The sequence below is a fragment of the Emys orbicularis genome, chromosome 18 (assembly GCF_028017835.1).
Source record: "Emys orbicularis isolate rEmyOrb1 chromosome 18, rEmyOrb1.hap1, whole genome shotgun sequence".
Classification (NCBI taxonomy): Eukaryota; Metazoa; Chordata; order Testudines; family Emydidae; genus Emys; species Emys orbicularis.
In genome coordinates this window covers 21,409,541-21,435,441 of record NC_088700.1, presented here as the reverse complement: position 1 = coordinate 21,435,441, position 25,901 = coordinate 21,409,541, and the positions used below count along the sequence as shown (strand labels likewise).

Sequence of the window (25,901 nt, the reverse complement as noted above, 5' to 3'; positions counted from 1 at the left end):
TGAGCAGCCGGGCCGGTCTGATTCCCCCAGCTTGGACAGTCCGGGGACATGTCCTCCCCTGTCCCCAGCCACAGGTTGGCTGTATCGTCACCCGCATCCCTCCACCCTGCTTCCCTCGGGGACGCTGTGACCGGGTTTGCAAGGGGCCCGTCCATCGCCCTGGGAGCCTCTGTTGTGTGCCATGGGCTGGAGGACTGCAGGGCTAGCCAGTGACTGTGGGCATGAGCAGGGCCGGCTCCAGGCACCAGCGTGGTAAGCAGGTGCTTGGGGCGGCCACTCCGGAGAGGGGCGGCAGGTCCAGCTATTCGATGGCAATTTGGCGGACGGTCCCTCACTCCCGCTCGGAGAGAAGGACCTTCCGCCGAATTGCCGCCGCAGACTGCGATCACGGCTTTTTTTTGGCTGCTTGGGGCGGCCAAAACCCTGGAGCCGGCCCTGGGCATGAGAGGAGAGCCTGTTACCCGCACAACATTTTCTATTACTCGCTCACTCTAGGGGCACCCACCCTTACCCCATTCCTAGGGCTCAGGTGTAACCTTACTCTCTAGTGCACCCACCCTTACCCTGTTCCTAGGGCTCAGGTGTAACCCTGTTAATTCAGGCACCCAGCCTTACCCTTCCATGGGCTCAGGCGGAACCTTACACTGTGGGTTTGCGGGGTCTTTTACCAGTGAAAGAGCCTTACGCAGTAATATCCTTAAACTCTATTTATTAACAATCACCAAACAGAATGCACATGCTAAGCATACAATGCTGAGCTCACCACTCCCAATAAGGCAGACAGACGTTTCCTGGTGGCCAGTCAGGATCTGGTCGTCTGAGGGACTCCAGCTTCTGCACGGTGGGGTTGGCAGGGTGCTGAGGTCTGGGAGTTCTGATCTTGGGTTGTGTCCTGGAGTTGGTTCTCAAGAACTTCCTTTTGGACCCCAGTTTATGTAGTGGAGCTTGAGTCCTGCTTAGCTGTACCTTAACCAACCATTTTACTAAATTACTAAATAATTTTCTAACCACTCCTAACCTATTGTAAAACCATTCTTTAACCAATCATATCCCACCGCCTTCATTGATTTACACTTAGCAAAATTAGCTATGCAACAAACAAACAATCAAAGAACCAGAGACCAGACGGATAAACAATAGAGAAATGGGGATCCTAAAGGCAAAACAATAGAAGTATAGATTTTACAATCACAACTGTTGAGAAGTGATTTCTTGCCAGACAGAATGCCATCCAACAACGTTTTCTTTAAAGAAACAGATCTTAAGCTGGTTATCTGGTGGTGGAGGTATTAACAGCCCGATATTACATTGTTTTAATGTAATTTAGATGGAATGTGAGGATGTGACTTTCTGCTTCTTAGCTCATGGCTGCTGCCTTCCTAATATGGCCACAGACAAAGGCCTCAGACCTTACAATATGGCTACAGGAAAAGGCCTTGTCCTTCCAAGCCTGTGCCGCTGGGCAGCCCCCGAGCATTCCCTTTCCATTCACCCCTGCTGCAGCAGCCGGGTCACCTGGAGCAGCTCTCTGCTATGTGCCGGGGTGCTTTGTTCCAGCTGCCTTGCCCACCCAGCCAGGGGGCGTCTTTCCAGGTGTCAGTCTGCCGCGCTAGCCCCCACAGGGAGCAGGCAAAGCACAGCCTGGAAGAATGGCCTGTTGTCGTCCCACCCATAAATTACATGGGAAATCAGTCGGTGCCCGTGGGGCAGGGAGAAGTGGCTCTTCAGGAGGTCCGAGAGGAAGCAGCGCAGCAGTCTGTATTTATGTGAAATAACAACAACCTGAGTCGCTGTCCAGGTCTGGTGCTAGAACGTCACACCCGCGTGGTGGTGACTGCGTAATGCAGGACAGCTGATCTGAGCGCCCAGCCCTGGCATCTAAAAGCAGGCTGGTGATGGGAACTTCTCTGCGGCAGCACTATTCCTCGCTTCGTTACCGTCCCATGGGGTCTTGGTTCCAGCTCAGCACCTCCGAGCGGAGCTGCTCAGCGAATGGCATTTCCATCCCACGGGGGCTCGGACACGTCCGAATTCCCCTTTGTCCCCAACTGGGATGAAAATTCAAACTTTTCATATTGCCTCTGAAATGGAAATCCCGGAATATTTTGTTTCTGAAACATCCTCATTGGAATGTTTTGTTTCAATAATGTCAAGGCATTCTAACCTAGTACAATATATTAAATCTATACAGAATGGTAAATAGCTATATTAATAGAATACAATTACATTTAAAAAAAATAGTCCAAGTGAAATAAGGTCACAATGAGCTATTCCATTTCGATGCACGTTGTTCTGAAATTTGTCGTTTCTTTGAAATCAACCTGTTCCCATGAAACGTTTTGATTTCAAAACAGCATTTTCCAGTGAGAAAACTGTTCCATCCAAAAGTGTTGACCTGCTCCACCTAGGAGAATAGGAACTGCCAGACTGGATCAGACCCCCTGGCCATCTAACCAGGGCCGGCGCAACCCATTAGGCGACCTAGGCGGTCACCTAGGGCACTACAATTTGGGGGGCGGCGACCGTGGCGGCATTTCAGGGCGGGACCTTCTGCCGCCTAGGGTGGAAGAAAAGCTGGCGGCGCTCCTGCATCTAACCTACTGTCCTGTCTCCGGCAGGAGTCGGAGACTTCCAAGGAAGGGGCAGAAACCCTGGTAATGGGGGATTTTATAGACTAACCTGCCCACAGATCAAGTTCCACCCTCCCCCAGCAGTTAGTGGTGGGCTTAGGGCTGAAGCAGGAGAATTTTAAATCCTCTTTCTTTTAGTCTCTTTTTTTTCAAAATTTTCCCCCTTCTTTCCTTAATGGATCTTCTCATTATCCCTGTCATTGTGAAACCTGCTTGTAAGACTGGAACACCAGGAGAAACGTTCTTATTGGCCGACACAGTAGGGAGCCCTTACATTTGGTCAATCCTTGATGCTGATTGGCTGAGAGGGTAGCTACATGTCATGGCACAAAAAGGCCAGTTTCTCTTTTCTTTTTTTTATTCACTTTTGGGGGATGTTGCTTTTCCTTTATGCTCATTGCAGAAGCAATGGCAATAAAAATGCCCCTGCTGTGACTTTGAGCCCAAAGGCCCACCCCAGCCCCGCCCCAGGAAAGCAGTCCCCCTAGGTGGTGCTGGCTAGCTCCGAGCTGTAGCAGCACTGCGATTTCTGAGCTCTGGTTGTTTGATCAGCAGCCGGGAATCTGGAGGGCGAGTTGATGGTTAGTCACTGACGTTTAGCAGCATCATAGTGTTGGGTTTGGTTTTTTGTATGATGCTCAATAAAAGCAGACATTGCTCCAGCTGACAGAGGAATATACATTGTGCTTGGCTTTTATTTAAGCCCCCGCCACAGGCTGCTGCCATGCGATCTTGCAACTTTATCTTAGGCCAATAACACGGGGCGTTACTAATGATCTAGGCATACAGCCCCCATGTTGGCTTAATATTGATCTTTAACGACCTCTGCAGCACGCTCCGTGAGCACGACTGGCGTGTGACCCTCGCTTGTCATCAGCCCGAGGACTGTAGTGCCTCGTGATCCTGCCACCATCCGCTGAGTCCTGCACTCCTGTGCGGCTGCCCTTGCTGTGTGGATGCCCTCCTGGATGTAAGCAGGGGGCACTGCCAGGCACAGGGCGGGGTAGCTGGTAGGAGCTCCCTGGTGCGCTGGCAGGTGGGCAGCTGATATGGGCTTGAGGGGGAAATGGATTAATTAAGGTGGGCTGGGGAAGGTGGGAGTGGGGAGGAGGAACTCCGCTTGCTCCTCAAGATGGCTTGGGTAAGCAGCGCTATGCTACCCCTCTGGGCCGGGATGGTGAGAGCTCCCCCTGCTGGTTGCCTGCTTTAATCCCCAGGATGGTACTGGCTGTATCCAGGAGCCAAAAAACCAATAGTCTATTCCCTAACCCTGGCCTCTACATGTGACTCACCTCACCCAGGAGAGAGACTTAGCTGAGGTGCTGGCAGTCGTGAGAGGGTAAAATCGGTGGGAGACTCCTTCAGAGGGGGCTTTCTGGCGCGGTTACAGAGAGCTCAGTGATGGGGCAAACCAGCGTGCCGTGTGTTAAAGTCTGACGTCACATATACCCTGAGCCGGGCTGGGAAGTCGCAGTAACTCAGAGGACCTCAGCGCTGTTAGGTTAGGGAGAAAAACCAGCTGGGCAGGAGGCTTTTACTGCGCTCTCTGGGCTGGTTCAAGTCATGATGTAATTTACAAGGAACAGCTGGTCTGGTGGCCTTGGTGAGTCTGTCTGCACCTGGGGCGAACTGTGCCAGAGCTCAGGGTGAGACGCGGGGGCGAGGTGCCCCAGGCTAGTCATCTCGTTAGCCGTTAAACTGCCCTGAGTGGCTCATAAGGCGGCACAGATCGACTAAGCTCTTTGCTACAGCGGCTAGTAAGTGGTGAGCTACAGCTGAAAGCTCTGCTAGAGATGGGTCCAGAGCTCAGCAACGGTCTCTGTGAGCAATGCCAGGCTTACGGGTGAACGCAGAGCTGCAGAACAGGATGGAGTCCCTATTGTGTATGCTCTTCTATAGCACTCATCAGTGTAGCCTCTGAGCTTAGCCTCACAACCCCTGCCATTGTCCCCATGGGGAAGCCTGGGTGACCTGGCCCTGACCACAGATCTTGCAGAACCCAGATCTCCTGATCCCAGTCCTGTGTCTTACCCACAAAACTGCTAGATGTTCCGTTGGTCCATGTTGGCTGAGTAAAAGCCTCTTAATGCCGTTCCTCTCTGGACTGGGCCAGAACATTGTTCCACTTTGGCCAGCATGGGTGGGTTATGGCTTGACAGCACCAGCCAAGCTGCTCTCCCTCCCCATCTCTGTTGTAGCGCAGGCTGAACTTGTGGCTAGCGATTCTCCCGCAGTGGCTCGGATGTGTTTTGCACAGGCAGATACTTACAGTCCGGCTGTAGCTAGGATTCTGTTTCTCATTTCTAGCAAGGACAGTAACATCTCCATGTTGTTGTTCCACAGGGTAAGGATGGACACAGCCGTTTTACCCCATCCACGGTGCTTCTTGTGAAACTCATTCTCACTTGGATCTCTTCTCTCTTCCTTTTCCTAGAGGAGTCCTGTCCACGGAGCTTGGACTGCACGCTGCAGAGAAGGGAGTTCTGCCCCCCTGGTTCCCATGCCTGCGGCCCCTGCCTCCCACAGTTTGTGGAAGATGAACACGGAAGATGCGTCCAGAGGAAGTGGTCCTCCACTGGTATGTGGGTGCGCAGCAATGGGCCTTCCTGCTGGCTCCGTGTAAACCCTTAGTCTGCACTCCGCTCTCGCCTCCGACTGTAAAATTCTCCAAGTTGCCTTGAAAGCAGGGATTTTTATGGGCTTAACTGTGAATTAAAGTGTATTGCAGAGGAGACGTACCCTGCAGGCGTTGGCAATGAAGTAGGATCTCTCCCCTGCTGCATTAGTGCTCCAACACATGGTAGACAGCTGGCTAAATTCTGCTCTCCGTTACAAAGTGCAGCTGACCCCTCTGAAATATCAGGGACCTTGCAGCTCAGCTCTGAATCGCCACCTCCCTTGCTGCATTACGTTACTTAGCACAGAAACCTAGTTCAATGCGTCGCTGGATGCCGAGAGAGAACAGGAGGTGTCCGGTAAATGGCAAGGCCCTGTTTGTCCCTGCTCTGGGTGTGGTAGCTGGGAACGGAAGTAGTCTGCCAATCATAACTAGACGCATCAGTCCTGGGAATGTATTCGTGGCAGTGGAAATCAGGCTCTGTGATGCTGAAGGCTAGTCACTCTTGCTAGAGCTCTGGTCTGTGTTACACAGAAGGTCACACTAGATGATCACGGTGGTTGAGCCCTGAGCTCAGAGCACAGCCCTGAGCACCAGGGGTTGGACACCCCCCCCCTCCCCCCCAGGTTTGAACAACATACGCAGCCAGCTGGGAGAACTCAGTACCGCGGCTTTAGAACCCCGAAGGCACAATTTCCTGTAGCCGGTGGTGGGTACAAGAGTGGTGTGAACTCCTATTGATGACAGAACAGTGCCGGAGGGGTGTTCTGCTGCTCCCCTTTGTAGGTTTCCTTCATCAGCTGTCACTTACGTATTGTGCATGAGGCCCTCCTTAGCTCAGTGGCAGGCAGGTGTTGCATGCACACTGAGCTGCTCTTGGTGGTGAACTCTGTGCTGCCAGAGCTTGAGGTCTGAGCAGGGAGTATTGGGAGCGGGGCATTTTCTCCTCCTCCCCTGACTGAGGCTGCTTTGCCGATCCCTGCAGCCATCAGCAAAGTTGCAAGAGGTACATTTGCTTTACTCTTGCCCAGTTGCTCAGCACAAGCTCTCAGCCTGCATGATCCTTAGGCAGGGTTTCCTGTTTGGAAATGGGACCTGTCCCTTGCAGAGCTCAGTCTGATTGTTATGGGATTGGTGTTTGACCGCTGTCTCATTCCGTTTTGTATTCGATTGGTTTTAAAAGCTGAGCTATAGCTGACATGATCTTTTAAAAATATATTTCTGGAGGTGTTACCTGGTGCCTTAATGCTTCCCCAAGAGGAGGATTCTGGACGATTTCAGGCTGTGGCCACCTAGCCCTGTGGACACTGCACTTCTACGCCCTAAAGCCTCCCGATTTTAATCTCTCGAGCGTAGACAATTGCTACAGCAACGGAAGGGGTTTCCCATCACTGTACTAAATCCACCTCTTGAAGAATTCTTCCGCCAACCTACCCGCGCCTACAGTGGGGGCTTGGCTGACCGTACTACGTCACAAAGGGCAGGACATTTTTCACAGCCCTGAGCGATGTAGGTAGGCACACCAGGGCCAGGAGTGGCGAAAGCTGCATAAAAGTGGGGAGCCACCGGTGCCCAAACCATAGCCCCGCCCCGAGGCCCCTCCTCCCGAGGCCCCGCCCCTCCTCCCAAGGCCCCGCCTCTTCCCGCCAAGACCCCGCCCTCCACTCGCTCCTCTCCGCCGCCTCCCTGTCGCTCGCCTTTACGGCCGATAAAAAGTGATGGGGCCATGGTCACTGTTCGTACTGTCATCCATCTCCATCTTCTGCCTCCTTGAATGTCTCACCCACAGGGCAATGCTGTTCCCCAGCTCTTGCAGTGGTTGGCTCCCAAGGTTATTGGACCTGTCTCCCTGCTTTGCTTTCTCATCCCTCTGATTCATTTCGCACACTGATTGTTGACCCTTCTGGGAAGCCGAATGATGGCATCATATCCTGACGACAGAGGACCCTGAGCTCTTCGTCTTTGCCCGGCATCTGTCTGTGCCACTTAAAACCAGCCCGGTATATGATCCTGGCTAATTGTTATTGGGCTCTTAGCAAACGCCTCCAGGGCCCATTAATGCAGTGCCTCTGGGGACCCGCGTGCAGCCAGCCTGGTTTTACTGTCAGGGTCATGGGCACCGAGAGGAGCATTGACGTCAGTGCTGTAATTAGATGGTGGGACCTGGCGGGCTTGGGGCACTGCCGAGCTCGCAGAGAAGGAACTGCAGGGAAGGTGAGCAATGGAGGGTAATGGCAAATGAACCTGATGGACAGCAAGCAGGGGAGGTGGCGATGCAGCGCCAAGCCCACAAGCAAAGATCCAGTGTGAGGGAGGTTAACGATGTTGGGAAGGGAAGCGGATGGAAGTGTGACCAGCCAGTGTGCATCGGTGTCTGCTGAAGAGGGGAGGGGATCTACGGCCTCCCTTACTTATAGGTTCAAGGTTTGAGCTGGACCGGTGGAATCCAGTAACAAATTCTTAATTCTCCACGTGCTGCAGAATTATCCACTGGAAAGGTGTCGGGGTGTGTTGTCCAATGGACGCTGGCAGTTTTGGCAGCTGGTAGAATGTGCTATCTGGGTGTGCGCTGGATGGATTCCCCTAAGCTCTGCATTGCCTACCGTGACGTGGGGTAGTGCCCTGCCCCTTAATGCCTGGGATATCTGCAGGCCAGGCTTGCTTACGGTGAGAATCAACCAAGCCAGGTATGGGCGATGCTGTTGTAGCCGATGGGGCAGCACAGGTGTTGCTGGGGTCAGAACCAGGCGAGTTGGGTTTACAGCTGGTTGTCGAAGGTCCATCTCTCCTTCCACACACTGTGTCGGGCTTTGTTTTGATTGGAACCCCATGCCTGAAAGCTGGCTAGCAAAACCAGAAGAGCTTTTCAGGCCGGGAGATTTTTGATTTTTCTGCCCAGGTCGATTTGAGTTGGAGACTCTCAGGAACAGTGTGTGTCTTTAGACCAGACTAACTTGTTTCTGGAAGGGTTGAGTTTTGCAGCAGCTGTATCAGGAGGTGGGGGAGGAGAAGGGGCCCTGGGGCAGTGCTGTGGAGGTGGATGGATTAGAGAAGGCCTTGGTTTGAGCTGGCTCTAGTCAGTGCGGGAGTGTTCAGCTCTGCTCTTTAAAGGCATCTTATGGGAGTCTCCTCCAGTGCAGAAGAAAGGAACCTACTAGCTGCCACTGCTAAAGAAACTTCCCGAGGGTGTGAAAGGAGATGTGAGTTAGCAGCTTGTGCCCGGGCCTTCCCCAGCGTGCGTTCCCACAGTCCTAGCACGAGCCCGGCTGGCTCCGTTAGTTCTAAGTTTAAAAGCCTGGCTGTTGAGATGAGCCACAGCGCAAAGTCTGAACAGCCCCTTTGTACAGACTGTGGGTGTGACTGTGATGGGCCTAGTAACAACCAGAGAACACACCTAGGGCTGGGTTGTAATGGTCACGCAGTGACCCCTAGTGGCCAATTAGAGTAATGCATAAATGGATTCCCATGAAGCAGGAAAAACGAGTCCTTGTGGCACCTTAGGCTTGGTCTACACTAACCCCCCAAGTCGAACTAAGGTACGCAAATTCAGCTACGTTAATAACGTAGCTGAATTCGACATACCTTAGTTCGAACTTACCGCGGTTCAGACGCGGTCCACACGCGGCAGGCAGGCTCCCCGTCGACTCCGCGGTACTCCTCTCGCCGAGCTGGAGTACCGCAGTCGACGGCGAGCGCTTCCGGGATCGATTTATCGCGTCCAGACCAGACGCGATAAGTCGAACCCAGAACTTCGATCCCCAGCCGCCGAACTAGCGGCTGGGTGTAGACCAGCCCTTAGAGACTAACCAATTTATTTGGGCATAAACTTTCGTGCATGGAGTGAAACCTATTCGGGTATTACAGCAGATATATATATTAGAGCACATGAAAAGATGGGAGTTATCTTACCAAGTGGGGGGGTCAGTGCTAACGAGGCCAATTCAAACAGGGTGGAAGTGACCTATTCCCAACAGTTGACAAGAAGGAGTGAATATCAACAGAGGGAAAATTACTTTTTGTAGTGACCCAGCCACTCCCAGTCTTTATTCGGGCCTAATTCGATGGTGTCCAGTTTGCAAATTAATTCCAGTTCTGCAGTTTCTCGTTGGAGTCTGTTTTTGAAGTTTTTTTTGTTGAAGAATTGCGACTTTTAGGTCTGTAATTGAGTGTCCAGGGAGGCTGAAGTGTTCTCCAACTAGTTTTTGAATGTTATAATTCTTGACGTCTGATTTGTGTCCATTTATTCTTTTGTGTAGAGACTGTCCGGTTTGGCCAATGTACATGGCAGAGGGGCATTGCTGGCACATGATGGCATATATCACATTGGTAGATGTGCAGGTGAACGAGTCCCTGATGGTGTGGCTGATGTGGTTTCCCAATCTTCTGAAAGCTCAGTCCCATCCCCACTACCGGGAAAACGAACCCTCTCGTGCCCCAAAATGGTCTTTAAAGGCCTGTGCATCTTAATGCACATACATTCTGCACCTCCCAGGGCGGGTGCACCCCACGCTCTGGGGAAAGGGCTGGCCTGAGGAATTGCAACGACTATAGCTGTTACCCCGTGTACAGGAGGGCGTGGGAATAGGCTGGCGTAACTACTGGTCTGTGTGGCACAGTTCTCCATTCTCATTGCTTTAAACCCAGCAAAGACATGGCATTCTACCATGGCTGCATCTGTGCAGATGGCCAGCTGCCAGGAGAAGAACGGCATTCAGTGGATGCAGGTAGGATATTTAAGAGCAGGTATGCCAATAAAAGCTGCCCATTTACAGAAGACTAATAATATGTATAAGCTACTGTAGTACCTGTGTGCAGGTGCATGAGCAGCGTTTGTATGTTTCCAGGATACACTAATTGCTCCTGACATTGATACTCTTGCTATCCAAGAACTGACCCTAGACCTTTATCGCACCACTCTGCTCAGCAGTATGGAGTTTGGTGAGCTTGGTGCTGAGTTGCCATCACTTCTGTGTACGTTAGAGCCTGGTTCATTTGCGCTTTGCTGATCTGCATGCCCTCTACCTCCCACGAAATAATGGCAGCATCTCCCTCTCTCAGGTATTATCAGCCTCGGGGCAGACAGGAAGGGTCACGTAGGAGGAACAGGAACTCGAGAAAGAGACCTCCTCCTTTCTCCAGCCAGGGCGCTGGACAGTCTAAACCTTCCTCAGGCCAGAAGCAGGCCTTTTGAAGGTGCGCTCGGGGGTGATGCGCCAGATCAGAGACTGGATCCTTTTCATCCTGTCTATCACCTCTCTGCCCTGCGTGGGCCCACATTACATCGGACCGTTGGATGCTCTGCATGGTAGAAACGGGATATTCACTCCAATTCTCGGCCCTCCTGCCCTTCCACCCCCTTCCCCGTCCCTCTTAAGGGGCCCCTCTCACAAGCAGCTCCTCATACAGGAGGTGCACTCGCTCCTCCCACTAGGAGCAGTGGAAGAAGTTCCTCAGGACTACAGGGGCAGGGGCTTTTATTACCGGTATTTCCTAATACCGAAAGCCAAAGGCGGGCTAAGGCCCATCCTAGACCTGCGTGAACTCAACAAGTTCATGAAGAAACTGAAGTTCCGCATGGTCTCGTTGGCCTCCATCATCCCTTCCTTGGATCCCCGGGGACTTGTATGCCACCCTCAACTTGAAGGACGCGTACTTCCATATAGCAATAACATCCCACAGAAAATACTTCAGGTGTGTGGTAAGAAACAACCACTGCCAGTTCACAGTCCTCCCGTTCAGTCTGTCAGCGGCGCCCAGAGTATTTACCAAGGGCATGGCAGTGGTGGCCGTGTTCCTGCGCAGGCGTCAGTTCCCGTACCTAGACGACTGGCTGATCAAGGGCCGCTCCAGGGCTATAGTGGAGGCACAAGTCGAATTCATCATGGCAACGTTGGACGCACTGGGCTTTCTCCTGAACGTGGGGAAGTCCACTCTGCCCCCTGTTCAGCGGATAGTTTATAGGGGTGGTTCTGGACTTGACCCAGGCCAGGGCGTACCTGCTAGAAACGAGGTTCTGGGCCCTGGGCGACATCATTCGGAGTCTCGGGCAGTTTCCCACCACCCCAGCTCGAAATTGCCTAAGACTCCTGGGACGGATGGCTGTCATTGCAAAGCTGCCAAATCAGCTGAGCCCCGGGCTCTGGTGGTTTTGATGGCAATTCTGCCTGTGCTCAGATCACTGGCTGTTGGGAACAGAGGGAACCAGGTGCAAACACCAGTGTCTGATGGATCAAGGGCATTTAATGCTCCAAGCCTCCATCGCCTGCCAGAATCCCCTGCACACCTCTCCCACCTAAGCCCTGTAGAGCTGGAGTCCTGGCCATTGAGGGAGACAGAACATAGGAAGTGAGGCGATGGGTGAGCATCCAGACTTCACCTCCTCCTGGGCTGCCCCCTGCTGGGGGAAGTAAATACTGCAGGCTGTAAACAACTGGGATTCTCCTTCCCCTTTATGACGGGAAGGGAAGAAAGATGTAAGCAAGACCCATGTGTAAAGCTACCACCCATCAAAGCCCATTCTTTGCGATCCATGCCCAGTGCTCCCACTCCAAAGGGCTTTTGGCTCATCTCTCTAGCCCCTCGTCTGTGCAGCGCCAGGGGCTGGATGCTACTTGGCTATGCTCAGCCTAAGAACACACCGCCCGACTGCCCGGGGAAAGTCCTGTGAGAGGGGGCCAGTGCAACAAGGCCACCTCCAAGCCCTTGCAAAAATATTTCCGAGCCCTTCCGTGGCAAACCAGTAGCTGCCGTGATCTGTGACGGGCATGAAGGAGTTAAGCGGCTGTTGTTGTCTGGAATTCTCCTAGTCGCTGTGGGTTTAATCGATTGCAAAAGGCTTTTACTGCGTGGTCTGCTCTGTTGGCATTTGGTTTCGCATCTGGACTGCCGTGTGCAGGGACGGGACGTCTCAGCATAGTGAACGGCTTGTGGTATTAGGCAGCCGAGCTGTCTGTTCTCGCTTGCTAGAAGAGCAATAGGCAACGCTCAATGGAATTAAACAGCAACAAATTACAAACCTCAGGTTTTTCTTCTGCTCCATATAATTAACATGTGCTGCTCCCTGCTGTGCCGAGCTGCAGGGGGGGGGGGGGGGCAAGGTTAGGGAGGCACGGAGACGCTCGCTTGAAGAATGATCGTCACAGACCAGCCGAAAGGGCAATGCAGAGTCGGTAATCTTCATGGTTCAGGCCAGAGGTTATTCCTTTGCTTGGGTCAGGAGGAAATTTTCCAGCCTTTTAGCCTCGCCTATCCCACGGGAAATATTCCGGAGTGAAGAGTTTTTTCCCCTTTGGGGTTAGTATTCCTGACCTTTGGGGCAAATGTATCAAGTGAGAATTCTGTTCTTTGTACCACCCTGTAGATTGTCTCGTCGACACTCGGGTTTAACGGCGTCATGTGCTGAGATGGCTCAGGTTTGCTGGGTAACCGCCAACCCCAAAGCATGTGGGTCGCTTGAGCCGTCCCCTTTTCCCCAGCCCTGCTTCTTGGTGTGCAGAAGGCTCTGCGGGCCTCGGGAAAGGGCTGAGTTCTCCCCAGACGCTTTGTCGTTTGGCGGCAGAGCTGTCCCAGGGGGTGGTTGTGGGAGGGAATGAGAGCTGGGGCGCGGCGTGCAGGAGACGGGGGGCGAGTTCGCTGTGCCACGTGCTGGTTCTAGCCCCGCCGCTAGTCGAGGCGGCGTTAACGTTTCCAACCCCTAACGTAGGGGACGCGACAGGCCCAGGACATAGTCGTGGGCGCCTTTAGGAGATGATCCGAAAGCCCACGTGGAGCTTTGAAACGTGCTCCCTCATTGAGTTGAAAAAGGGGATTCTGGGAAAGGAGCGAGTTTGTATCCGGGTTTCAAAGGAGAAAAGGGTGCTGGGGGGGAGGGGTGGTTCCTGCTGCAGCATCAGAGCTCCCCACCAGGCCTTGATCGCCCTCTCAGGACCCTTCATGGGCAGGTTTAGAACTGCACTGAGACGAGCCGGGAAAGTGGTGGTCTCGGTGGCTAGTGGGTCTGCACTGGGGTAACAGCTCTCTGGCTCCTTTGCTCATCTGCCTCCTAGCAATGCAAAGGGATGTTGGCACCCTTAGCCCCCTACCCTTTGTCTGCACAGCATCCGGATTCATGCTCCAACAACCTTCCCCCCGTAGCAATGGAGCAGGCAGGCCCAGCAAAGATGAAGAGCTGCATCACCATTGAGTTTGTCCCTGGGTGTGTTGTGTTGGTGCTAGGGTGACCAGATGTCCCGATTTTATAGGGACAGTTCCGATATTTGGGGCTTTTTCTTAGGCTCCTATTACCCCCACCCCCTGTCCCGATTTTTCACACTTGCTGTCTGGTCACCCTAGTTGGTGGGTTCCCATTCCCCGAAGAGCTGGGGTTTTAGCAGGAGCGAGGGGACGTCTCTCTGAAAACCCTGAATTGCCTTCTTGCGTGTGTGATAGCTGCCATGTTTTATTTACTTTTACTCCCCCTGCACCTTGAAATGTTGAATCTCCGGTGCTTTTCCTTGGTATAACTGTTGGGGTGTGGTACGCGCTTCTGAGCGCACATGGTGATGGGCGGCTTGCAGGGTTCTCGCTTTCTGGGGTGGGAAGAATTAACAAGATGGCCTGGCCTGAGCATCTGGGCTCCCTCTAAGGTGTGCACCTGTGCGGCCGCACAGGAGGCCATCAAGGGCTGCGCACCAGGTGCGCACACAGGTGAACGTGAAGGATGTGCAGGGTGGGTGGAGGCAGTGGGGTGAGGTGGGGGGCAGTGATGGGGGCATGGGGGAGCTTGGGCCATGCAGGGCTAAGGGGGGGAGAGACGTCACTCCCCCGGCCCCAGCCGTGGGACTGCGGTGGGAACAGGAGAAACGCCTCTTCCCTGGCTCCAGCCGTGGGGCTGGGGTAGCCTTGGGAGTCAGGAGACTTTGGGTCTTTCCCCAGCTCTGCCATTGAGTTTCTGTGTGGCCTTCGGAAGTCACCTCACCCCACACTGTGCCTCAGTTTCCCCATTTTCCAGATGGGAATAATGATCTTCACCTTCCTCTCTAAAACACTTTTTGAGATTTATAAATGAAAATTGCTAAATATTGTTGGCTTTTAGATTTGTGTTTTAATAGGAAATTACCAAAACTAGGACTAATGGGAATGTTTTTGTGACTGCTGTTGTCGGATTTCCAATGACAGTTCCCTGTGGGGGATTTAAACCTCCGCTAGCAGTGTTTGCAAAGCTGTTTGTGGGCAGGGGGACACGTGGTTGGGGCGTGATCCTGCAAAGTGTTACTCGTGTAGCTGCTACTCATGTGAGTAGCCTCATGGAAAGAAGTGGAAGAACTTCATGTCAAGTGAAACTGCCTGAGCCCACGTGTTTGTAAAGTGCTGTGTAAATTTACAGAACCGTGTGTGTTTCACTGTAATAACCCAGACGTTGGAACATGGTATGTGTGCGTAAGACTCTGAAGGTGAACTTCACTGTGCTCCTTTAATTGTCCAAGCTGACCCCGTGTAAAAATATAAACCACACGAAGGTTGAATAGCCGATAGGACTTTCAAAGTGCTTTGTATTGTTAATACAAGAGGATGGTGGTAAGGGGGATTTGAATGTTTTTAAAACTTATTTTGACCCTTAGTGTCCTGATTTAAAATGAATCATTGACTTTGATTTCTAAATTGCAGTATTATATTTTACATTCAGATGAGACCTTTACAGATGAAGGCCTGTCTGAACATTAAATATCTCAAGCATTTTGCATAAGAGCAAAAGATTCTTCCTATCCAAAATTCCCTTTCTCTTTCCAAACTACTGCACAGTGCTCTCTGTGCTGTTGGCTTCGCTGGCTGCTGACTTTCCTCCCCAGAGGTGGCTGCATTTCAGTGGTGCATTTCTATGTATAGTTTGCGAAGCTTGTGGAAGGAGGCTGTAGGAATGAACAGATAGGTACTGCAGACGTCACCTGAAGATAGGCCTTCCCTAAGACCCAGCTAGGTACTAGCTGTAGGACGTGTGAGCTCTTGGTGGGATAAGGGCTGCCGTGAAAGTACGGAGGTGATGGCACGTCTGCATATTACCTCGGTATTGGTGCTGCACATAAAATTCATTCTGCACATGGATGGAAAAAATTAGAGGGAATGTTGCTGAGCATCGTTTCTCTCCTACAGACAAACCGCTCTGACATGGAACAGCCGTGGAGAGCGGAAGGCAGTCGTGGCATGTTCTGCTGCCCTGATTATTAGCTGTGTCTCCCCTCCCCCTCGCCCCCATTAGCATGGTGCACCGGGAGAAAGTGAAGGCTCCTTACTCTGGTCTCTGCTTTTCCCTAGGCCACAGGGATCCTCTCCTGAGTGGCTGAAGGAGTTCGGTGTGTCAGGTGTGATCAGGTCCATGTCTGCGCTGGGCTCCAGTTCCAGTCGTCTGATTCTGGCATGGCTTTTAATCTCTTCTTGTGGCTGGATACCAAAGGCAACTTGTCTCTGCGAGGGAATCCTGCAGATTGCAGCTCTGCATCTAGGAAACTAACCTGGTCGAGGTTACTTAGCCAGGGAACAAACCTGACATGTTTTTGGCCGCATCTTTTTCAAAGAACTGCACCACCACTAGCAGTGCAGCATTTCTCCTCAGATCTCACTCCCTATACATTCAGATCAACAGTACAAATTACTGTGACTTCTCTTGTGGTAGTACTTAGGAGCCATGGACCTGGACCCCCCCCCAGGCTATGTGCTGGACAAACACAGAACAAAGAGATGTTGCCTGCCCCAAAGCTTACAATGTAAGTAACAAGGCTCTCTATGATGGTGCAATCCCGTGACACCCCAAAATGCTGGTTTCCCATGTTCATACTTGAGTCAAGACTGGTTTAAGTTGAATAACTCCGGTGCAGTAAAGGGGGGTCTGTTTCAAGCCAGCTCTCGGGGTCACTCAGTAGAATCCACAGCCTGCCTCAAAGTACGCAGGTTAGATCTGAGTTCGGATTTCTCTCCCAAATGTAAAGTCAGTCAGACAGGGAGACGGATCTGTGTGGCAAGTCCCCTTTCCGATCAGTCTGTCTCCACGGTGAGACTGCTGTATATAAAGCGGGGGCCGAAGGACCGGGGTTGTAGTACCCCACTGCACTCTGTGGCTGGGACGAGCAAGACGCCCAGTGACCCTGATTTGGAAAAGTTCCACAGGTCCTTTTAACTGCCACCAGCCAAGGGTAAAACAAGCATCTGTTAACTGTCCCCCCCCCGATGCGCAGCGCAGCAGTCTCTCCCCCCTCCCCCGCCTTGTCTGTTCTGACTCGTCCACGAGATGCCAAGACCTGGCATAGGACAGGAGTTCATCATGGCCATGCAGGGAAGGGCAATAACCATAAAGTACATCTTCATACGCAGCACGTTCGCCCTGCGTAATTCAGGATGCCAACACTTGGCTAGAGAGAACTTGCAGTTATTGGCAGCCGCTAGGCAACAGGTAGTACCTCCTCCTCTCTCTCTCTCTCTCTCTCTCTCTCTCGACCCTCCCTTCCCAAGGCAGGACAGGCCAGTGGTTAAGGCAGTAGCCTATGACTTGGGAGACCTGGGTTCAAGTCCCTTCTCCACTGCAGATTTCCTGTGTGACCCTGAGCAAATCACTTAGCTTACTGTGCCTCAGTTTCCCATCGGTAAATGGGGTAATAGCACTATCCTACCTCATAGGGGTGTGGGCAGGAGAAATGCATTCGATTGTGAGGTATCCAGACTCTGTGGTGATGGGGGTTCTGTTAGTACCTTAGGGGGTTCCCCTTAGTAGCCTTTCCTTGGAACAGACACGTCAGCTTTGTGGCTATCCACCAATCCTGACGTGGTGCTGCAGGGCGACATTTGCGTCTCTGCGCTGAGATGTGCCAAGTTTGCATGCGCTCAGGATGGTGCCTGGCCTTCTTCCACCAGCCCCAAGCAGTCAGCGCTGCCACGGCAGAGGATTCTCTGTGGGGATCGAACGCTCTTGTCCTATAGGCAGGGCCGCCTCTAGCGTTTTTGCCACCCCAAGCAGGGGGGGGGGGAAAAAAGCCGCGATCGGCAGCAGCTCTTCTGCCGCTTCATTCTACGGCGGCAATTCGGTGGCAGGTCCTTCGCTCCGAGAGGGAGTGACGGCATTGCCGCCGAACGGCTGGACGTGCCGCCCCTCTCTTCATTGGCTGCCCCAGGCACCTGCTTGCTACGCTGGTGCCTGGAGCCGGCCCTGCCTATAGGTTTGGTTTTTGGAGTTACAACAACCCAAGCACCTGGGGCAGGCACCGGAATTGCAGTTCTGGGCACAGTGCAGTGGAAACTTTCTCTAGTTGAAACAACGAGGAGTCCTTGTGGTACCTTAGAGACTAACCAATTTATCAGGGCATAAGCTTTCGCGGGCTAAAACCCACTTCATCAGATGACTGGAGTGAACAATACATTTGGCAGGATATATATTACAGCACATGAAAAGATGGGAGCTGCCTTACCAAGTGGAGGGTCAGTGCTAAGGAGAACAATTCAAACAAGGTGGACGTGGCCTATTCCCAACAGTTGACAAGAAGGGGTGAATATCAACAGAGAGAAAACTAACAAATCAGCTCTACAAAAAGTAGTCTCTACGCTGCCCCAAAGACTCCTCGTTGTTTGCTGATACAGACTAACCCGGCTACCACTCTGAAACCTTTCTCTAGTTGGTTTACAATGGAACATGGAAAAGGTCTCCATGGCAATTCTCTTTTGAGGCACTTCTCTTCTCAGCCTTCCCGGTGTTTGGTTTTTGATCTTGGCTTCAGCAGGGCAAGGATGGAGTCGTACCTTGAGCTTTGGATTTTATGCAGCATCTTCTAGCCAAGAATCTTAGTGCACCCCGGCAAGTGTTGGTTGTATCCGTCTCTCTTTTACATCTGTAGAAACCGAGGCATGGGAAGGTTTGAGCGGCTTGCAACTTGACAGAGTTGGAAACAGAGCCCAAGACTTCTGGGTCCCTTTAACCATAGGACCATCTCATGCTTTTCCAGAGAGGCCTCATGTGGGATTTGAACTAGGAATTTTTCACATCTGAATTGGGATTTGCCACTAAGCAAACTGGCTATGCCCTAACCTGAATGTTCTCCAGATGTATTTCTACGTCGCTCCCTGTCGACCCAGCAATAGTCAGATCCCGGACCACTTAATGCTTGGGGCTCGTCGTATTTAACCCCGACTGTGATGATTACCTTGTAAACGGGGAGTGTCTCTGTCCCCTGGTGCGGAGCCAGTATGAACTTCCCTTTGTGAGGGGAAAAGGCACTGATTGGTAGACAGGCCAGAGCGTGAGTGGGCGCTGAGGGCATGTTTATGCTGCAATAAAAACCCCACAGGAGTGAGTCTCAGAGCCCCGGTCACGGGGGCTCAGGTTCCAGGCTAACAATTGCAGTGTAGGCAGTTGGCCTTGGCTGGAGTCTGGGCTTTGAGAACCTGGGAGGGAGAAGGGTCTCAGAGCCCAGGCTCCAGCTGTTTTGAGCCCCACAGCCCCGAACCCCATGAGCCGGAGTCAGCTGACCTGGGCCAGCCGCGGCCAGGCCATGAGGCTCTTATTGCAGGGTCGGTGTACCTTAATAATCTCCCCGCTCTCGCCAGTGGGGCCCCAGATCATGGGCTAAGATGGCTCTGGGGAGGCAGCAGGACGACTCGTGCCCTGTGCTCTGGTTTCAGCGTTGGGAGTTTTGCACATTGTCCATAGTACTTCCCCGGCTTGTTTCGACAGGGTCTTTGGAGTACGTTTTTCAGTAGAGATGCAGCCTGTTCATCTCCGTCACCATAGCAACCCTGCTTTGTGTCTGCGGGTTAGCAAACAGCAGTGAGTGGGTCTGGGGTGGGCTGCGCTGCGCTGCCCACGGGTTGGGAGCTCCCGGCAGCTGTTTAAATAACAAGTGAATCCCGACCTTCAGTCTCCGCGTTAGTGATGTCAGCAGTAGTTGAGGACGCAGAGCTGTGTCAGCGTGTATGTTCCCTGGTGCTGCGTGGGGGGATGCAGTGCCATGTTGGTGGGGGGTGGGGTGGATGCAGTGCCGTGGCGGGGGGGAATGCAGGTCCGGGTCGGCGTGGGGGGGGGGGGTAAGATGCAGCATCATGTTGGCATATGCTCCCTGGGGCTGCATGGGGGTCTGTGGATACAGCGGCATGGGGTGGGGGCAGATGCAGTGCCGTGTGGGGTAGGTGCAGCACAATGTCCGGGGTGTGTGTATGGATGCAGTGCTGTGTCGGTACGGGGAAGGGGGGGCGGATGCCGTGCCCTGTTGCCATACTCTCCCTGGGGCTGCATGTGAACTGGCTGTGTCTGCGCTGTATCTATATGATCCAACCTGCCAGGAGAACACACCTGTGCTGAACTGCCCTCTTCCTGCGACAGCCTGCATTGCTGACATGATTCTTCACTGGGTCAGTCAGAGCTGTCTCCAGCGGTCTCTTTGCATCCCCCAGCTCCTAGCCTCCCACGTGGGGTAGAAGAGAAGACAAATGGTCCCCCTTCCTCTCCTGCCCACCCTCCACAATCACCTCCCCTGTAGCTCTGCTCTATCTGCTCAGACAAGCAGGCGCTTTACAGGGGCACAAGGGGGTTAGGCCTCTAAATCCCACAGAAAGTTTATGGGATTGGGGCACCAAGCTCCCTTTAGGGCCCTTTTGAGAATCCCAGCCTTTCCCTGTCTCTGGCTGCTCTCCCTAGCCCTGCGCTGGGGACAGTGGCCCTGGCAATCCTAGTCTAGCTGTAAGGCCGACTGGATCCTTTAGAAAGTGTAGAGATCCGGCTTTCCCTGGGGGAACTGTGAGAGCCGTGTCCTCTGGATGTAACACAGCAATATCCCTTCACTAGCTCCTGCCACCAGGGAATGAGACAAGGCTCCATAACCTGAGCAGAGTGCCTGGCCAAGGCAGTTCCTGAGAGCAAGAAGCTGCTGATAGCCAATATCCCCCGTTAGCCCCAGTCTTCAGCCTCCGGGGTGAGGGTTACGAAGGGTTAAACTTCGCCTAGGTGCTGCTCATGTGACACTGATCTTAGAATCCCAGCTGTCACTTCTCGCTCTCCCTCGCTCCCTGCGATTGGCTGCTGCTCCTGGTGGCAGTGTGTGCGAATGAGCAAGTGTCCCCCCCTGCCAGCCCACGCACCTGCACAGAGCCAGGAGCTCAGAGAATAACACAACTGCCTGCGCTGCAGAGGTGCTGCTGGTGCCTTCGCTCTGCCGCCGTAGTGCCCTGCTGCTCCGAGGGCTGCTGATTTAAAAAAAAAAAAAAAAAAGAAAGAAAGAAAGAGAAAGAAAAGAAATTTTTTTTTAAAGGAAAATAAAATAAAGATTCTGCTCAAGATGAAACTAAGTCAAGTTTTCCTCCCCGAGTGCTTGTGCGTTCTGGTGACGGTGAGCGTCAGTGCTCCGGTGCAGCACGCACAGCCTGGATTCTACCACCACAGAGGTAAGAGGGCTCCTCTTTAGGGGTACTGGGTGTGTGTGTGTGTGTGTGTACGTACAACTGGCAAGTCTGTGTTCTTTCCTAAATCAATGGATGCAGCCGTCACCTTGGATTAAAATAATTTGCCAAGCGAGGGACCAGCCACCAGTTCCAGACAACTGTCAGCTCTTTAGGGCAGGAGACCGTCTTTCTGTTGTGTGTCTATACAGCAACTAGCGCAAAGGGGGCCGGGTCTGTGACTGGGGCGCCGAGGTGTTACTGCAACATTTGAAAAATAACAAAAGAGTTCCCTGCTCACGGAGTTAGCGTTGTGAAGTTCACACTGGGTTCTTCCATAAATCCAGGCTAGTCTATGGAAAAGAAAAAGAACAATGACTCGGTGGGGGCTTCTGATGTGTGATTGAAAGTCTGAACCGCCTGCAGGAACTCGCAGCGGTATGCCAGCAGGGCTTGCTGCCCTGAAGAAAACGTGAGATTTAGTAGAGTACCTCTGGCAATAGCATTGTCCATCTGTGTCAGGTGTCTCCGTGAAAAGAATGAGATGTCTGCAGATTAACCCTTGCAATACCCCGAGCTGGATCCAAACTGCATGGGTTTGAACTGTTCTGATGTTTGTGCGGCTGTTAACTGAAAGCAACCATTGTCTCCCACTGCACGGCTGTTTTATTAAGAGCTTGGAAAACTTCAGTCACTAATGACCACAGGTGAGGGTAGATTTGGTCCTGCCTTTCTGCAGGGGGCTGGGCCAAATAAGATCAGCTATACCGGGTCAGACCAAAGGTCCACTGGCCCCATATCCTGTCTTCCGACAGTGGCCAATGCCAGGGAATGAACACAGATGCATCCACTGTCGTCCACTCCCAGCTTTTGGCAAACAGAGGCTAGGGACACTTCAGAGCATGGTCTTGCATCCCTGCCCATCCTAGCTAAAAGCCATTGATGGACCTAACCTCCATGAACTCATCTAGTTCTTTTTTGAACCCTGTTATAGTCTTGGTCTTCACAACATTCTCTGGCAAAGAGTTCCACAGACTGACTGTGTGTTGTGTGAAAAAATGCTTCCTTTTGTTTGTTTTAAACTGGCTGCCTATTCATTTCATTGGATGAACCATAGTTCTTGTGTTATGTGCAGGAGTAAATAACATTTCCTTATTCACTTTCCCACACCAGTCAAGATTCTATAGACCTCTACCATATCCCCCCCCTTAGTCGTCTTTTTTCCAAGCTGAGAAGTCCCAGTCTTTTTAATCACTCTTCATACGGAAGCTGTTCCAGACCCTCAATCATTTTTGTTGCCCTTCTTTGTATCTTTTCCAATTCCAATATATCTTTTTGAGATGGGGTGACCAGATCTGCACGCAGTATTCAAGATGTGGGCATGCCATGGATTTATATAGAGGCAATATGATATTTTCTGTCTTATTATCTATCCCTTTCCTAATCATTCCTAACATTCTGTTTGCTTTTATGACTGCTGCTGCACATCGAGTGAATGTTTTCAGAGAACTATCCACAGTGACTCCAAGATCTATTTCTTGAGTGGTAACAGCCAATTTAGATCCCATCATTTTGTATATATAGTTGGGATTATGTTTTCCAATGTGCATTTCTTTGCATTTATCAACGTTGACTTTCATCTGCTATTTTGTTGCCCAGTCACCCAGTTTTGTGAAATCCTTCTGTAACTCTTTGCAATCTGCTTTGGACGTAACTATGTGGAGTAATTTTGTATCGTCTGCAAACTTTGCCACCTCGCCGTTTACCCCTTTTATCAGTTCATTTATGAATATGTTGAGCAGCGCTGGTCCCAGTACAGACCCCTGGGGGACACCACTATTTACCTCTCTGAAAACTGACCATTTATTCCTATCTTTTGTTTTCCTATCTTTTAATCAGTTACTGATCCTTGAGAGGACCTTCCCTCTTATCCCATGACAGCTTACTTTGCTTAAGAGCCTTTGGTCAAAGGCTATCTGAAAGTTTAAGTACACTATATCCACTGGATCACCCTTGTCCACCTGTTTTTTGACACCCCCCCCCACCCCAAAGATCTCTAATAGATTGGTGAGGCATGATTTCCCTTTACAAAGGCCATGTTGACTCTTCACCAACAAATCAGGTTAATCAATGTGTCTGATAATTCTGTTCTTTAGTGTAGTTTTAACCAGTTTACCTGGTACTGAAGTCAGGCTTACTGGCCTGTAATTGCCGGGATTGCCTCTGAAGCCTTTTTAAAAAAAATTGGCATCACATAGCTGCCCTCCAGTCATCTGGTGCAGAAGCTGATTTAAATGATTGGTTACATATCACAGTTAGTAGTTCTGCAGTTTCATATGTCAGTTCCTTCAGAACTGTTGGGTGAATCCCATCTGGTCCTGGGGACTCATTACTGTTTAATTTGTCAATTTGTTCCAAAACCACCTCCTATTGACACCTCAATCTGGGACAGTTCCTCAAATTTGTCACCTAAAAAGAATGGCTCAGGTGTGGGAATCTCCCTCACATCCTCTGCATTGAAGACTGATGCAAAGCATTCATTTAGTTTTTCTGCAATGACCTTATCATCCTTGAGTGCTCCTTTAGCATCTTGATTGTCCAGTGGCCCCACTGATTGTTTAGCAGGCGGCCTGCTTCTGATGTACTTAAAAAAAATGTTGCTGTTACTTTTTTTGAGTCTTTGGCTAGTTGCTCTTCAAATTCGTTTTTGGCCTGCCCAATTATACTTTTACACTTGACTTGCCAGAGTTTATGCTCCTTTCTATATTCCTCAGTACGATTTAACTTCCAATTTTTAAGCATGCCTTTTTGCCTCTAACCACTTCTTTTACTTTGTTTAGCAACGGTGGCACTTTTTTGGTCCTCTTACTATATTTTTTTAGTTTGGGGGTATACATTTAATTTGTGCCTCTTACGGTGTTTTTTCAAAGTTTCCATGCAGCTTGCAGGCATTTTACTTTCTGTTTAACTAGCTTCCTCCTTGAGATGACCTCTCAAGGTCTCTTCCAGCCCTGTGATTAGGGGCTGCTCTCTGGGCAGGCAGTAGCTACCAAGTGGGGTCAGGGAGGTTTTCCCAACAGGGGCCATATTGCACAATTCAGCGTGTTAAAAGTGGCAGTTTGATATTGTTGGAAAATGTCAAGCACCAGCCAGTGTTAGAGACATGATACCAGCCAATGGTCTGGCTAGAAGTCTGGCCCTTTATACTGTTCTCTTCTTGGATACTTTCACCATCGCCTCCCTCCACCCCCCAAAAAAGGCATATTAATCAGGTGAGACTCCTCTTTGTCCTGTGGATAGGCTAGATTTAGGTGTCCAAATCCCATTTCATTTAGATGAGTGCCTAACTCCCCTTGGCTCCTTTGGAAATCCCACCCATGCAGAATGAGCCAGGGAGGGGGCAGTCCCGAGAGGGAGACTCAGAAAGGGCTCCTCAAATTGAACATCCCTCTGGTGTCTAAAATCTGCTGCCCTGCTAATGCTCCAAGCAGTCCCCAGCTGGCTGGCAATGAGGCGATTTCCCATTCAGCGCACTGTGCACTCGGCAGTGCTGTCTGTATAGTCCGTCACTGTTTCTCCTCAACGCGGGTTGCTCTGTTTTTGTGTGGGTCTATTGTGCATAAACACGGGGAGAGAAACACTGCCGGTGAAACCACAAAGAACAGCAGAGGGGAGGCTCGAGAGACAGCATAGCAGCTGGAACTCCCTTCAGCTCATGTGTCTAAAGTCCACACTGTTCCTTTAAAGAGCCCGTGCAGCCATCCACCTCCTCTTCTGCTCAGCCCTGTTCAGAATGTCCTAGATTCATAATGGCCATCTTCTTCCAGCCATGAACAGGGAAGTCTCATGGTCTATTAACAAGAGCACATGGCCACATCAGACTTTTGTCTGGGTGGGCGAATACACCCAGTAGAAGCTGCATAGGAAAGAGGCAAGCGAAGAGCAAACCTAGAACAGACCTATTTTAAAAAGCATAACTTCAGTCCAGCCGAGTCCTCTTATAGGGTCTGTTCCCTGAACAGGTGGAAAGGGGTGAATTGCAGGTGACACATACCAAGTTCCAGTTAGTCAAATATTTGTCACTAAGCTCTAAATGCAGGCATTCGTGTAATATTTCAGAGGTACTTTAATATCGCATGAAACTAACCCAGTGGCATCAGAAATGCTGGGGTGTGTGTGTGTGTGTGTGTGTGTGTGTGTGTGTGTGTGTGTGTGTGTGTGTGTGTGTGTGTGTGTGTGAAAATAGCAATAGAAATGTCAAAGATCACGGCTGGGTCACATTTATCCTAAGATGTAGGCTCATTGCAATGTTTCCACAAAAGCTGTTTTTAATTCATTTGTTAAAGCAACTTCCCTTTGGAATGTTCCCCGGCACTGTTTTCAATATTGCTGGTTTATAATCTCATCTGTGAGACTCGTCTGTAGTATTCAAGTGCCCTGCAAACAATAAGTTTAGCCTTAACACCCCTTCTCCCCCATCCAGAGTCGTTAGCCCCATTCTAAAGGGGAGGGAATTTAGGTACAGAGAGGTGGTGGCTTAGTCAGAAATAAACCCCCTGTTTTGTGGGTCCCAGTTCTGTGCCATAGCTACAAGACGCATCTTCCTCCTGCATTGCCGACATCACAGCCCTGTGCTGATCCATGAGACTCTGAAAGTGAAACGGGCAGGTCTGATATCCTGTTCTTTAGGGTTACCATACGTCCGGATTTTCCCGGACATGTCCGACTTTTTGGTCCTCAAATCCCCGTCCAGGGGGAATTGCCAAAAAGCCGGACATGTCCGGGAAAATAGGGAGGGGTCTTGGGGCTTGGGTCCGGGCTGGAGCTGCTGGGGCCGGCGCCGCTCGACCAGGGCCGGAACCGGGGCCCGAGCCGAGCTGGGCCGGAGCCACTGGGACTGGGGACGGGGGTGCTCGGCCGGCAGCTGGGGGTGCTCGGCCGGCGGCCGGGGGTGTGCGGCCGGGGGCCCGAGCCGAGCTGGAGTTGCTAGGGCCAGGGGTGCTCGGCCGGGGCTGGCGCACTCGGCCGGAACTAGGGCCGGTGCCCCAGGGCCTGAGCCGGGCCGGGCCGGGCTGGAGACGCCGGGGCCAGAGCCTCTTGGCTGGGGCCGCCGGAGGGAGCGACTCGGCTGGGGGCGCCAGACTGGGCCGCTCCAGCTCCAGCTCCAGCTTACCTGCTGCCTGCCTGTTTCAGGCTTCCCGCGAACATTTGATTCGCGGGAAGCAGGGGAGGGGGAGGAGCAAGGGGCGGAGCGTTCAGGGGAGGGG

At 51.8% G+C, this 25,901-nt stretch overlaps 1 protein-coding gene across 1 annotated transcript in view; it reads left to right on the top strand.

Annotated features, from left to right (window-relative positions):
* Positions 1 to 25,901, top strand: part of NPDC1 (neural proliferation, differentiation and control 1) — a 121,377-nt gene that overhangs the window by 66,830 nt on the left and 28,646 nt on the right. The window contains exon 2 of the mRNA XM_065418960.1: positions 5,065 to 5,208. Coding sequence (XP_065275032.1) covers positions 5,065 to 5,208 — 144 coding nt within the window. The remainder of the gene's footprint in view (positions 1 to 5,064; positions 5,209 to 25,901) is intronic.